The 15459-nt window shown below is 43.3% G+C and overlaps 1 protein-coding gene across 1 annotated transcript; it reads left to right on the top strand.

Moving 5' to 3' along the window:
- Nucleotides 1–367: 367 nt before the first annotated feature.
- Nucleotides 368–3936, top strand: FGF6 (fibroblast growth factor 6; the record flags this gene model as incomplete). The annotated part of the gene is made up of 3 exons (XM_082003944.1): nucleotides 368–722; nucleotides 1622–1725; nucleotides 3760–3936. Exons 1-3 carry the CDS (start codon nucleotides 383–385, stop codon nucleotides 3934–3936), a joined length of 621 nt encoding a protein of 206 aa, XP_081860070.1. The 5' UTR covers nucleotides 368–382.
- Nucleotides 3937–15459: the final 11523 nt, after the last annotated feature.

The following is a 15459-nucleotide window of genomic DNA, read 5'->3' as shown; positions in this document are numbered from 1 at the left end:
ACAGCATTCATCAAACCTCAGCCAGCCTGGGAGGACAGCAGGTTAGTGTTACAGCCGTGGCAGGCTTACCTTTGGCAAGCTGTTGATGTCAGAGTGATGATGTGGGGAGGGACAGCCTCTGCACTATAAAGATGGGTCAATCAAATATAACTGAGGCTGCCCACCAGAGAGCAGGATCTACAAAACATGGTCCCCACCAGTTTGAGTCCTGCTGGCCTGTCTCTGCTTCCAACCCAACTGCTATCGGGCTTTAGTTTCATGTCAGCAATCTCTATTTGCTTTCCAAAAATAAGCCTCTGCCGCCATGCTGAAGGGAGAAAAACAAGAAGGGCGGTATTTTTAGGGCCATTAATTCTGACCACGTGCCCAGGAGGTGAACCGGATGGCCACTGCACAAAGACTTCTCATCACTATGTCCTGCGAAGCCAGCGTTCACCGGACGTTGCCTGCTTTCGTTCTCCTGGGTTTTCTAGCTGGGATTGCTTCAACACATCCAGTTGTAAGCAGAACTAATGGCACATTGCTGGAAAGAGGATGGCAATCTCTGTTGTCCAGGTCCATTGCTGGGATGTCAGGGGAGAAGTCAGATGTGAACTGGGAGAGTGACTATTTGCTAGGAATCAAGAGGCAGCGGAGGCTTTACTGCAACGTGGGCATCGGGTTTCACCTTCAAATCCTCCCAGACGGAAGGATAAGCGGAGTTCACAATGAAAACCAATACAGTGAGTTGCATCCAGAAATGAAATAGAATAGATGTCACTTAATTGCTGTGAACTCTAGTAATTACCCTTCATAGAATGCAAATGTTATTACTTGATATTATTAATCTGTGCTACATCTGTTGCCTTTTGAAAGTCTCTGGGATCAATAAACATTAGAACCCTCCAGGCTGAAACATGTCACAAATGCTTAGACAAATTTAGACACAATTTATTTTTACTCTGCTTTACTGCACAGATGAGAAAAGACAAACCAGGTTGAAAACTGTCTCTCTGCTGCATTTGCTCACTCCTCACCTTCTCATTTTCCTATTGAATTCAGGAGGTTGTTGCTGAGCTCAGAGTGCCAAAGCATGGTTTTTGAATCCTGGCCGGCTGGTACTTTTGGGTCACTCAGTCATCGAAGGGGCTTGCTGTTCCTGGTTTGCTTGTTCTCACAGGTGCTGTTCTGTAAAACCGTAAGACTAAAAGACAAGCATTAGCCCTATGGATTTGAGTTTCATGTAGTTGCTAAAATCTTTTGCAGCTAAGGTACCATGGAGGACTTCAAAATGCAAACCGCACTTCTCTAAAGCTCAATAGCAAACACTCTGTAATTATATCATATTAGATAAAAATAATTTACTTATTAGAAAGCCCGAGTCTGACAGATCAAAAGAGTTTGATAGAGCAAAAGGATTATACAGCATGTGACTACTATTCCAGAATTATTTTAAAATCCTATGGCATGCAGGAAAAACCAAGGTCGTCTGTGTGTTTTCATTATGCTGGACTAGGGAGATAATTCTAATAAAGAAAATATCATGTGTTCATTAGGGTTTTGAAATAAATCAATTATGTCTGAATTGCCCTTGATTATCTGTAAATTCTGTGATAACACTTCTATTGAACTTATTTTTCAGGTCTCTTTGAAATATCCACTGTAGAGAGAGGTGTTGTTAGCCTGTTTGGTGTGAATAGTGCTCTCTTCATCGCAATGAACAACAAGGGGAAGCTATACGGAACGGTGAGTACAACTGCAAATAGTTTTTCAAGGCTTAAACAAAGGCTGCGAAAGTTTTGTTGGTTTTTTCCCCCCTGGAAATCTCTGATTGCAAGTGGAGAAAATAGCCTTTCAGTTACAGGGAGCCTGCCCAGCCCAGTTCACCAGTGTTATTTAGTGCGACAAGCAGCATGGCTGTTAGAGGTCTGTTATTTTAAAGCTTCCCAATAAGATTGTACATGGAGTACCCTAGGAAAATGAATGTATTCTGCAAATAGCACAGATTAATTAGGCAGCTTCTTCTAAGGACTCAACACTGCAAACATGTTCTAGTAAGACTGAATCCTGTTGATGTCCTTTTGTGTTGTATATAAAGCAGAAGGATGTGGTCTGGAAAAAACCCTAGGACGAAAAGTGTGTGTGTACGTCCATGAGTGTGTGTGTGTGTATGTGGTTGCAAGCATATGTGTGCGCATACAGGTGTCTGTAGGAGAGGTACAATTAGAGCTATCTATACTAGCTATCATTAGTAAAATCACGGCCACATGCCTCCCCCTACCAAAAACAACCCCACCATGAAGAATAAATAGGACGCCTACCCTACAAAGTCAACATATGTGCTTGGGGTTATTTTAAGGACCAGTTTTTTGAGATCAGTCCCAAAGGGTGAGAAAACAATAATAGCTATTAACAACGGTATGCAAGTCATACTGAAACACCATCACCATCATCCTCATCTAGAAAGTGCTAGCTATGCCATCTAAATGCAATTTAATCTCTGAGGCGTGAGCAAGGCATCTCTAGTCTCAACATCCAGCAGAAAAGGCGCTTGTTAGGAAGCGCGTTTGAAAGAGGCTGACTCTGGCAAAAGCAGTCCATCTCACAGTAATGAATGGCACTGACTGCATTTGTCTTTTTTGTCAACACCAAAGTCATTTCCTTTGAAATATCTGTAATTTCAACATAGCATTTCAGTTGTGTAATAAAATACCAAATGTTGTGACGGACCCGTCGCCATTACTAACTTGACAGATTCCTTCTCACACAGGTAATGAGAGTGGAACATTTTAAGGTTCTTGTCTGGTTTCAAGTACCTAAAAGGTGCCACAAGCACAACTGCTTTGCTTGACTAGGTCTTTCTAAAGAAATGCAGGGTCTGGCTTCAGAGCTCCCTTTGATTTTTTTTTTTTTTTTGCAGTTCAGTTCTGTCTTGCTTATTTTCAAAGACATTTTTAAAAGCTGTAAGAGATGTGCATTTTCCTTTGCACAATGCAGTCCCCTAAGTTAAACTCTTACAAACTTTGCATGGTGTTATTACAAAGACATCCAAATAGAACAGCACTGGTGGTGTCTCATGTGCCAGACATTTGATGTCAGGGAATTATTCTGCTTCCTCTTTTAATTTCCTCAGTGCTCTGTGTTTGTTTCCTGCTTTTCCTTGCAACTCCTTTCCCAGATAACTCCCTCTCATTGGATTTATGTGATGTGACATGAAGAAATATAAATTTTTTCCTGCTGCATATCTCACTATCAGCTAAATATAATATCACTAATGATTTAAAAAAAGAGAAGATTTAGTGCTGATCTGAGGTCTTATCCAAATGCCTTATTCAAGCAAATAGTTCTCCCTGGACATTGCTGTTTATAGGAGAACTGAAGACTTTGACAGCCAGCATATCATTCTCTTATAAATTACAGAACCCCTTGCAGAGGAGAGGTGTGAAATAAAGCTACATCATTTGGGCAAAATGGCATGATGCTGACAGAAATCATTGCTTGTAAATAAAATGAAGAAATCCATGATTTATGATGAATTAACTCGATCTGTCACAGGAAGCACACAGGCCATTATCTGGACAGGTGGCATCTGAGTTCATCTGACACCAAATCAGCACTGAGGAGGGAGATTTATTGTTGGATGCAGTCACCCTGGCACCACCTGTTGCACACTGCAACAAGTTCTTCTGTAAAAACACTAGTCAGAAAAATTGCTTGAGTCTGCATGAAATATTTATTGTACCTGCTCTGTTTTTCCCCCTACCCTTTCCTATTCTTTAGGCTGCTTTCCAAGAGGAATGCAAATTTAAAGAGACCTTGCTGCCCAATAACTACAATGCATATGAATCAAATGCTTACCGTGGTGCTTACATAGCACTCAGCAAACATGGGAAAGTGAAGAGAGGAAACAAGGTTTCTCCTGCTATGACAGTGACCCACTTTTTACCGAGAATATGAACATGAGCAAAGCAGAAGATTAAATCCCAGGAAAAACTGTTTCATTTTGCACATGGGAATAATCCCCCAGGTAAAGTATTTATACTGTTCATTGAAAAAAAAAGTCTATATGTATATGTATATTTGGATAAAAATATTTGTACTAGATTCATCACATAGCATATGTAATATGATGCTGCTTCTCTTCTACTCTGTACAAATTTTACGTGGCTGTGTGCCTCCTTTGGTGCTCAACAGAGAAAAATGCAAGCTGGAGTGCAAAGGAAGAAAAGTATTTGGAAGATATAGAATGGCTGTGGATAATGATCTAATCAATCATAGGTTATTTACTAATTGATGTTAATTACCTCAGATAATAACCTTCCATAGTGAGCTGTTTACATATCATGGGCCAAATCATCAGATGACTTTGCTTCAACAGCGCTTCAAGCAGTTCACTCCATCTGAATATCTGCCTGCACCTCCCCTTCTACACACTGTGTCCTGTCTCATAAAGTCCTCAATCTGTTTTCATCATTAGGATGTCAATTCCACAATCGTTTCTACATAAGCAAGCTGTCTACCCCCAGAGCGCCTGTGTCTCCGACGGGATTCTCCAGGGTCTCCTCACATGAACTTGTTGGCAAAATGAAGACCTACAATTTCCCTTAGGAAGGGCCACAGGATAAATCACAGATAGGTCCCAAATGCAAAATACATTTGGAGCTGAGACTTTTGAATGCTGCCCCCTTGGCATTTTGTGAGCTTAGTTTAGACCAACCTCAAATATAGAAGTGTACATATTTAATACAAATACATGTGTATATACATGGACATGGGATGTATGCGTGTATATCCATGTAATTGCATACTTTTAATGAATCAATCATCCCAGTCTCCAGATGTCCAGGTGCCTTTATATGCGTACACACATAAAAGAACATAAATATTTAAAGGCACTGTATTTCATTTAGGCTGAACCTTGTTAATCTGTAAGAACTAGAACTGGTCTTCAGGATGCATTTTGTAAAATGTATGAAATTCATGAAAGCTTCCAGCGAAGGGCTTTTTTAGAAAATGTCTCTATTTTAAATTTTCTTCTATTTACTGCTTTACATATATTTGGTTCCTCTCTATCATACCTCACTGAACTATGAAGGATAGAGGAAGAAGGTTATACAAGCATGCCTTCCTGGGTTGAGACAGAGGAATTTGTGCCATAATTCCAATTTCTGTCACTTGCAAAGCATCAGTTTCAAAGACAACACAGCAAGCTCTATGACATACTCTGCAAAACCCTCCCAGAAGACATACAAATGGTGCATAACCTTGCTTTGCTATTTTGACAACCTTTTTTGATCACCAGTGAAGCTACATGCTCTGTGCCTTTGAAAGAGTATTTTAAGAGGCCCTAAGTCAATAGTCACTATAAATGTCAGTTACCAGAAGCCTTGGGATTCCTGCATTGATGGCGTGCTCCTAAATTTGAAACTAGATTCAATGCAATGTCAGAGCATGAGCATTTTCAGCATAGATGGACCATGCTGCTGCAGAAGTGAACATCTGAGTGCAAGCTAATCTCCCATGGCTAGCCAAAATGTGGCTATGTCCAGCCTTGACATACCATTCTATTTGCAGGGGGTGTATATTCCTGATGAATTTGAGCCTTCTGACATGCATGAAAAACACTGTCAGGGCCAGATCCTCAGCTGGAGTAAACCAGCCTAGTAAGACTATCAGTTTATAGTTGCTGAAGATTTGGCCCAAAGAGCACACCTACAATGATGTATCTACAGCCACATTTTCTGAAAAATAGCCAAGACAATTGTTTTGTGAACAAGATACAGTTTTCCAGCTCCTTTTGTGTGATTTATACGTTGATTTATTTTGCTCTAATGTAAGTGATGATCACAGTGTAAATGAAGAGAAAAAAGAATGGAATACTGCTTACAGTACACGAATGGGACACTTTGGATATGGCAAAGGAAAGGAGTTACTCTTGTTTTTGGGTCTTGCAGTATGTAGAGACAAGCCAAGTTGGCACGCTTTGTTCATTCACAATGTGTGCAGCAGTTTGCTTTGGAAAAATGTGCATTTTAAGAGAAAAAGCAGGATGTTTTGAGTGGGGACAGTGGGTCAGAGAAAAGTTTGGAGGATATCAAACAGTTACATTGACCTAGAGGCCCTAGAGGTACAGATAGGAAGACTACAGCTGTGCTGAAATACATGAGCTGGCAACCTGTATCCTTGTGTTATATTCCTGCTTGTCTTTGAAATGAAGTTTGAAGAACGATGGAAGAGTACATGATGTAGAAGAAATCATAGTTTGAATACTGACACACAAGTTTTTTTCTGATTACAGCTTGAACCAGTGTCCTTAGGATAGGATGAAGTCCGTTCCCTCTTAAACCAGTGCAGTCTAGAGCAATTTATTGTTGCCAGTACTGATAAATAATGAGATAGCTGGCATGAAAGGTGAGAATCAGACTCACTGACTCCATTTTGCACATACCGGTCAACAGCGAGAACAAACCATAGACCAGGTCACAGGAAGTCTGCCTGGACGCAGCCTGCTGGGCTGAGCTTGTTCTTAAGAACTGTAGACCCTTGCGGATGCAGTTTTGGCGGGCATTTGGAAAGCCCCACCAGTCACTCTGCTGAGTTACTCTTTACACCACTGTTTTTTCCTTATTACATATCAATGCCAGCCAGATCACCACTGAAGTCAACACTGTAATCAAAAAAAGTCTCCCAGTGCCAGGAATCATGACTAACATGAGAGTGAATCACGTCATTGTCAGAAGTGACAATGAAAGATGGCGTTGTCAGGAGTGATAACTGGCAGGAAACCCCTTCAGCGCAAATACTGCAGTACTGAAGCATCGTGGAGTTTTAGACTACTTGGATATGATACTTTGACAGAGATGCTTCTCAAGTAAGTGCATGGCTACATCCAAGAGAGAAGTCAAGGCACGTGTTGACACATTGCTGCGGATGTGCAAGCAGCCTAGGGGCAGCTCACGGTAGCAGAATGCACTGTGGCAGTGTTCAATAAGTTACGCAGCTTGCCTGGGAAATGGCCTGATCCTGTTCTGCCTCATGCTTGTTTAGCTAAATTCCACCTCCTCCTCCTCAGGCTATTATCACCTGCATGGGAGAAGGAGGATTTAGGAAGACCACCACTCATTTTACACACCTCAGGATAAATTTGTTGAGCTGGCACAGAGGAAAAGAAAACCAAACTATTTGTAAACTGAATGTACGGAGGCTATGGAGAGAATATGGGTGTAGTCTGGCAAACTCTCAAGCAAAACTTTCTTTGAAAGTTTAGTTCCATGGACATGTGACTACATAAAGAATACTCAAGAAAGTAAAGGAGTTTCCCAAATTGGGGCCAAATTAGGAACCTATTATTGACAGTTCTTATGGTGGTCCCTTTCAAAGCATATCTCATCTCAATGTCTATTAATGTGGAGTCATGAAATGGACTATAAGCTTTGAAAGCATTACTGTGAATGCCCCACACCAGCCTGTCTTGCCCATATTTTGCACGTGGGATTCTCCTGTGGAGTTGATACCTACTTCGAAGGTTTCTTCTTCCACAGGCAAATCCCATGATAATTTAAGACCTAATCCACCTCTGTTAGAAAACAGTCTTGACTAGAACTGAATCATGTTCTTAAATAATCTAATTTTCCCCAAACATAAAGAGATACAGATACATAGAGTGGAAAAGCAGAGTAATTTTTGTATACCTCACTAACTATTTCAATTCCAAGATTTTATTTTGCACAGTAAAATGGTGCCAAAGTTCTCACTTTTTTTTCTCACTAAGATATACCTCATATTCTGACTCAATATGGACTCACAATTGAGACTGTAAATTTGCAAGAAACACAAATCTGTCCAATCAATTTTTTGTGAAATTGCTTCTATTTTTATATGTATGTGCTGCGCACAATAGTTTAATGTATTCATAAAATAAACTTTTATACTTTTGGTAGTGTTTTGACTCCAAATCCCTTGTACCATTTGGTTTTTTCCTTGCTTTAGAGCTGTAGTATTAACACCACACCATCCCCCTACCCTCCACTTCCCACAGTTTTTATTCACCTCTAGAATCAGAGGTCATATTGGTACACTTAAAATTGTGGTAGACTTTTGTGTTCTTCATATTTCTTGACGAGGAAGTTATAAGAGAGTTGTGCTTGTTGTAGAGAATCTAGGAGTTTCATAGAAGAGAATGAAAATAAAACTGCAATCTGATTAAAGATGAGCTGTCATAGTCACCTGTCTAAATTCCAGTGCTTTTTATGCGGGGAGGTTCTAGTGCTGCTCTCCTGTTGGTAATGCTCTTCAGTGTGTAACTGCCCATGCATATCCCTTGCCTTATTAAATAAGAAAGGTGTTTTTTTTTTTAATGTCTTTTTCTTCTTACTTGGGACTAACTTGGGAGGGTAGCTTCCTGGAACCATCTCTGAAGATTTTTGCCTCACTATGCCTCAAAGTTGAGTACTTTGGAAACCCTGCTACTGGTCAGTGATTTGGTAAGATTTGTGTTCCATCCCTCCACTTCCAAGCTGTCACTTGATCAGTCCTTCTGATTGCAGATCTCTCCCAGTCTGGGGACCCAAACTAAAGAAACCAGTAGCTGGGAATCTGCCCTCTGTTTTTCAGTGCAAGTGCACTGCTTAATTCATACCAGCATGATATTGCAGAACGGACAGGTCTTCAAGACTCTGGTTGCTGGTGGCCCTTCTCAGGAGCGTAAGAACATCAGCACCACCGTGCTGGCTAAATGCCATTCTCTGCATTTGTGTTTTGGCTGCCTACGCTCACCCATAGTAACACTCTTTGCTTACCAGTCGACATAAATGCTTGCACGTCGTTGTTCTGCATATGTGTCACATTTCACCTGAGAGAGGACTACTTTCACTGGCGGGTTAACCAATGCTTCTGTCTGCTATAGAAATGCCTTGTTTACAGCTCTGAAGACCAGTCACTGCAGGCAGAAGTAGGAACAGGAGAAGATACACAGGCCATATGCAGTGACTGGAAAAAACAGGACAAACCTGCAGCTGATGTAAACCAACCTAGCCCCAGCAAAACAGAAACATAAATGATAAATGGTAAGGAGTCATCTGCAGAGGCTAGGAAAAGGCTACTCGTGGCCTGCTCACAAGACACCCCCTCAGACACAGGGTAGTTTCTGCTCCCTGTATTGCAGTTTGCCCTTTAAAAGGTGATGCTGGCCAGACACATCTAGGCGAGTGCCCAGGTACCCTGAGAAGCACAGATGTTCCCATGTTCCCTTCCTACTGTGTGCTCTCAGCTCAGGGGACAAAAAATCCTCAGGGAATTTGCAGGACAAGAGATGGTGGCTAAGCCCCACACCTCTATGAAGATCAGGAAAAATTTTTGCTGAACTTCTGCTTCCTCCCAGGTAATTTGAAACTTAATGGTGTACCTGTTCCTACAGGTATGGCACAACACAGTAACCTTATTCTTCTCACCACCACTTTGACTTGGGTTCCCACCTCAGCAGCTCTCGGCTGCTCACCCCAGGCTCTGTTGCCAAGACTGTGGGATGCTTCTCAGGAAAGGAGAAACTTTAATAGACAAGGAAAAATGCAATTTAAACAATTAAACAAAAAATTAATCAATGGCTTAAAAGGGGACCTCTCCTAGCTCCCTGCACTAATCCTGTTCCTCTTCTTTCTTCCATGTCTTTTTCTCTGACCTGTCACTGAAAATATAACTGCTCCTCTGAAAAGCCTCTCCCTGCACCCAGAGCAGAGCAGAGGAGTATCCCAGCATGTACCTTTTCTCCCCACCCCCCAAGTCACGATGCCCTCTGTGTCCCCTGGCCTGAAGCCATTGGCAGAGACCCATAATCTGTCCACTTACTCAGGCTCTGGCTTCTCTGATGACCCACCATCTATATGAGGCAGCAGGTGCTGTTTTCATTAGCTCAATGAGCCTGGGTTGTCAATAGCTCCTGATGGACATACTAGCCCTGAGCTGTGTGAGCAGCGCAGGTGAAAACAGGCAGCACTACACCTTCCTGAAGCCAGCAAAAACTGCATGGCAATGGTAACAAGATGAAATAAGTAAGTAAATAAATAAATAAATAAATGTAAATATGCACAAAAGAGCAGGAAACTCTTTCTACTCAAAGAAAGTTAAGGGCTAAGTAGGTATTGCCCTGGGAACATCCTGGTCATGAAATTAGGAATATTTAGACTGGGAAGGACTGCTGGAGGGCTTGAGTCCAACCTCTAGCTCGATGCAGGACCAACTTCAAAGCTAGGGGAGGTTGCATCAGGAAGAATCCCTTCTATCCATCCCCTCCCACAAGCCCTGTGGTAGCCTAATGATTCATTAAGCTCTGGATGAAACTCTGGATAGCAACTCAAAAGGGGTCAATCACAGAGAAATATCTCAAAGGGGTCACCAGTGCAGCTCATGCTTTGCTGAAAAGCAGTCTAAGAGCTGATGGCGTCTTCCTGTCTGGCCTTGACACAAGCCACATCTGTCCTGTGCACTTAGCAGAAAATGGCTTTCCTGCTGGAACTCACCCCTACCAACACAAATGATTGCAGAAGTGATCTGAAGGCTTCAGTCCCCTGAAGGGAAAAAACCATAAAAACTTTCTGACAGGTCAGGGATGCAAGGCTACCTCAGTTGTAGGTACACAAGATTTGGGGGAGGACGCAGGCTCAAGAACTGCATGGCTTCAGTGCAACCCCAGACCACTTTCCAGGAAAAGAGCAGCAGCAGTGCTGTTTGAAATCTGAATGCCACCTAACGCCTGCCAGGGACAGGTAGAAGGAGTCTGACCTCCTGAGGCCGACTGCTGCACTTTTTTATTGGCTTCTTATTGTTATTGCCCTCTGGTGGCTATTTTGTTATTTAGCAGCTAGATGTCAGAGGCCAAGCATGGGTTCCGTACCATGGGCCTGGGCACAAGGGGAAAAGGAGGCTACCACCGCATGGCTGTCACCGGATATAGGCTTCAGCTCCCTTGATGTGTTAGTATCTGTTACACTCTTACGCAGGAAAGTCACAATTTTAACCGGGGAGCCACAGAACACTGTATTTGGGATTCAGGTGTCTTCCTGATGATCACCTTTTCTTATCTCGAGGCAGGTAAACTGATAATGAGAACTACTTTGTTTCTACTCCAAATTTTCCAACCTGAAGATTTGCCAAGGTTTTTGCAAACACAAAGCCTGAGCCTAGGCATCAGAAGCAGTGCCACATGGAATGCCTTGAAGGACATAAAATGGCAAGGCTCATTGAATCCCTCTGCTGTTCCTCATGACACCTGTGGCAGGAAGTACTGGTTAGCAGCATGGAGCACCTTGAGCGGGGAAGCAGAAAGCAGCAGACTTTTCTAAATTATACTGAAGACAGCAATTTTAAAGCATGTTAAGAAAACCTTGTGGGTTTGTTGTTTGTTTTTTTTCCTGTTACCTCACTGAGCGCATTATTGCAAATAGTGCGGTGGGACCATCCGTGATCGCAGACGATACAGTCTCCAGTTCATCGACCTCCAGAGATGCTCTTTGCAGGAGCCGGCGCCCGGGCCGGGTGCTGGTGCTCTGGCTGCCAGGGGGCAGTGTGCCACCTGCAGAAACCCTAATTTGGGGGGAAAAACACCACAGAAGGGGGGAAAAAAAAGGGGGGGAAAAAAAGCACAGGAGGGGTCATTCACACACTTAGAAAGAAGCATATTGTTAAGGAGTTTACTGAACAGTGATTTACTTCACCAGCAAAATCTGGAGCGTCATATAAATGCTACAGCTGCTTCTCCATCAGCTCCTGAGCTAGCACGGTTTTTCTAGAAGAGCGGCAGCTACTGTACTAGAGTTTCATGAAAAAATGTAGCCAGATCTTTCCTCAAAGGAAAAAAATAGGCTTTCAATTCATTAAAAAAAAAAAAACAAAACACCTTGCAGAGAAGTTGTTCATTTTACTTAGCAAACAGGTACATCAGAAAAATGATAACTGAAAACATTTTGATTTTCAGAAGTTTTCACCACTGTCTTTTTTTAGATCAAGAAAGTTTAAGGCAGAAAACATCAAATTTTATTTACTAGATTCTTATTTCCTGTGTCGTAGGAAAAGAAAAAAAAATTTAGACAATAGATATGTGAGACATCTTAGTGTTAATATATTTTTCTTTCTTTTAAAAGTGAATCTACTGGGAAATAACAGGTTGACACAGTCTGAGACCAAAGGCCCAGACTGTACATTATGTACACAAATGTCACCTGACATTTATGCTACTATAAGGAAGGTAGGAAGCAGGTTCAGCTTGTCCAATATATTTCAACATTGCCTCCAGTCCCGTCTCTGTGAGTTTCTGCACAGGCTCACAACGCTGATCCTAGAAATGGAAGAAGGGGTTGGGATGCAATGTTGAAATCTCATGGGGACCTGAGGACTTAATTGCCTCCTGGTCCTTCTTTCCTTATTATTGAAACGTGGTGTTGCACAGAGATGACCACAGCATGGACATCACAGGGTCTCCAGCAGCTCTGGAAACCTTGTCTGTTAAGAACCACAATGACAAACCACAGCAAAGGTGAGAACTGGGCCCAGTTTATATGCCAGCTAAACCCAGCTTTGCAGAAGACCAGGCCAACAACCCTGACCAAAGGTGCCTCCAGGACCCAGTCTTGTTTAAACCAGCCTGGATCCGGACAGAGCCAAGTGAGGACATCAGAGCTTCTTAATTGCAGAGTCAGGGTCAGCAGTAATGAAGCAGGGTACACTCAAGCAGCATTTCTTTTTGGAAAGAGAGAAAAGGAGATGCCCCAGAAAAACATCAGAGAGATGGGACTGAAGAATGCAGAGGGAAGGGAAGGGAAGGGAAGGGAAGGGAAGGGAAGGGAAGGGAAGGGAAGGGAAGGGAAGGGAAGGGAAAAAGGGAAGACAGGCAAGATAAAATCAACGCCTGACAAAAACACAAATGAAGATACCAGACAGATTTCTTCCTAATTCCTACATCTATTAAAAAAATCATCTGACTGCAAAACAAATGCACTGCAGAGTAGGCACTATCCAAATAGTGGCCATGGTGCCATAGCCCTCCTTGCTGAGCTGTGGGCCTGCCCGCCTGAGCGCCTCCCGGCCTTGGGAGGCCGGCCAGGCCAGGCCTCTGTCCCTGCCAGCCACAGCAGGAGAGCTGCCGGCCGCAGGATCCCCGGGCCCCCACGCTGCTCCCTGAGGGCGAGCTCAGGCCTTCCCCAGCCCCGAGGCAAGCGCCATGGAGCTGCTCTCTGGCCACACAGGGCTTCAGCCCTACAAGCCCTTCCAAGGGACCAGCCTTCCCCCGGGCTCTGGCGTCCCCACAGCGCCAAGCCCTTAAGCAAACTTCATTTTCCCCCTTGGGCCCGCCCAGCCCCTGGGGCTCATCAGGGGCAGCCCGAACCCTGCCACTGCCCCCCAGCCCTGAGGCGCTCCTGCCATGTCCCTTTCCACTTTGCTGTCCTTTTTCTGCCTCTGCACCCCAAAAAATCCCACTAGAGCCCCACAGCAGTGTCGTCCCTCAACAGCAAGTCCCTCCTGATGCCAGAGCAGTGTGAGGACTGGCCTGGCTGGGCAGAGAGGCTGCTGCCAGAGCCCTGAGGGCGCTAATTGGCCTTAATGGCCCTGACCAACCTCACCTGGGACCTTCTGGTTGGAGATACATCACCATAACTCTGGAGATGAACATGTGTGCCTGGAAATTGGCAATATTAGAGAGAGGTTAGCATGAATTTTCACAAGTCTGTACAATCTTTCTGATCCTGGAACAGGAGGAGAAAGATACCTCTGGGAAAAGGTTCACACTGGGGGTCTGTAATTGGAGAGGCAGCAGGGAACAGTTTACAGGGTGCTGGACTAGCATTTGGGAGTCACAGGCTCGGTTAGTTCTGCCACAGGATTCCTGTGTGACCGTGGACAATGCACTGAAATCCTCTGCACTGTGTCTTGTAGGCAGTGGATGCTGCAAAACTGATAATGTAGGAAACTGAGTTAGCCATTCGTGCTGGATTGGGACAATTCTGATGAATGGAGAGTCTACGAATACCTCAGCAATGTATTTTTCACTTCCTAATAATAACATTTCCACCTTCTGTATGTTGCCTTCCCTGTAGTGAAACTGCAGCCAGATTTGCCCCCTTGTCTCCTCCAGGCTGAACGAACCCCACTCCAACAGCCTCTCCTTGAATATCATGTGCTGCAGTCCAGGCACATCTCAGTGGCCTTTCTCTGGACTTACTCCAGCTTGTTAACATCTCTCTTGCAATGTGGAGCCCAAAACCAGACACAGTGTCAGATGTGGCCTCACAAAAGGGAAATAAACACTTCCTTCGATCTGTTGGCTATGCTTTTGCTAATGCAACCCAATATGCCATTGTTTTTTTAATGGTTGTATTGATAGTCTTTCTTACACTAAGAAGTCTCTGAGGGTAAGGAGTGGCAAAGGCAGAGAGTCTATAAACTGGGGATTCCCCCTCCAGCCTCTCAAGGGAACCACCAGACATTCATTTAAGACAGTTTTGTGTAAGAGCATGACAATGGGGTGAGGTTGATGTCTGGATTTCATAAAGTGATTTGCAAACAAATTAAGATGTTGTGAAACAATCCAGTCCCTATGGAGCTTAGCAATGCTCAATTCCATTCCCACTGTTGCTAAGGAAAGCAGAGGATATTCAGCATCTTTGACAGACATTTGTAGGCCATGATCTAAAGGTGTCTCAGTGACTTCAGAGTGCTGGTCAGTATTGGCTGTGTAACTTAAGATAAGCTCATAAAAGGAAAAAAACAGCCCCAAATCTCATTTGCATTCTGGGTTTTTTTTGTTTTACTTTTGGCATTTACTGAAGCCACCCTGCTCTGCATCAGTTTAAGCAATGGAGGACAGAATTAGATCCCAGGTATTTAACTACAGACAACTTTGTTCCTTGGAAAAATTACCCAACTGCAAGCTCTTGCGCCTTGTGTTTGGAATCACAAATGACAACAGAAGCCAAGAGGACATTTGGTTTCCGTATCAGAACGCAAGAGTGAAGGAGGAAGCAAGAATCTCTTCCAGCTGTTAGGTAACTGAGGGGGAGGATGAGGCTAAGACAAACAGTGTGGGAATCTCTAGCTTTAATATATATAATGCAAACTGGAATTGCAGTTAACTGCAGTGACCATCCTGGCTGATGAAATAGCTGTCACTGGAAAAAAATCCTAAAAACAAACAACCAAGTATGCAGCCACAAGCGGAGATTTCTTTTTTCTCTCCAGCCAAGCTCTGCATCCAGCTCAGCCCAAAAGCATGTTTGTTTTGGAAGCCATAGTCTGCTGAAAAGTGTTTGGCCAAAATCCAAGGGGCCAATAAGTCCAGATGAGCTGAACAAGCTGTGTCTTTGGATCATGAGATGTGAACCTATTATTCAATCCTGTATTGCATGCATGCATATTATTGTTGGTTATTTTTTGTTACAGGGTGTGGACCAAAATGCCTTGATTGGGACTAAATTTCTGTCCCCTAAATTAACT

This window comes from Phaethon aethereus, assembly GCF_964289735.1.
Source record: "Phaethon aethereus genome assembly, chromosome: 1".
In the NCBI taxonomy this organism is placed as follows: domain Eukaryota; kingdom Metazoa; phylum Chordata; class Aves; order Phaethontiformes; family Phaethontidae; genus Phaethon; species Phaethon aethereus.
The sequence above is the reverse complement of the archived record's forward strand: the minus strand, read 5'-3'. Positions and strand labels throughout refer to the sequence as shown.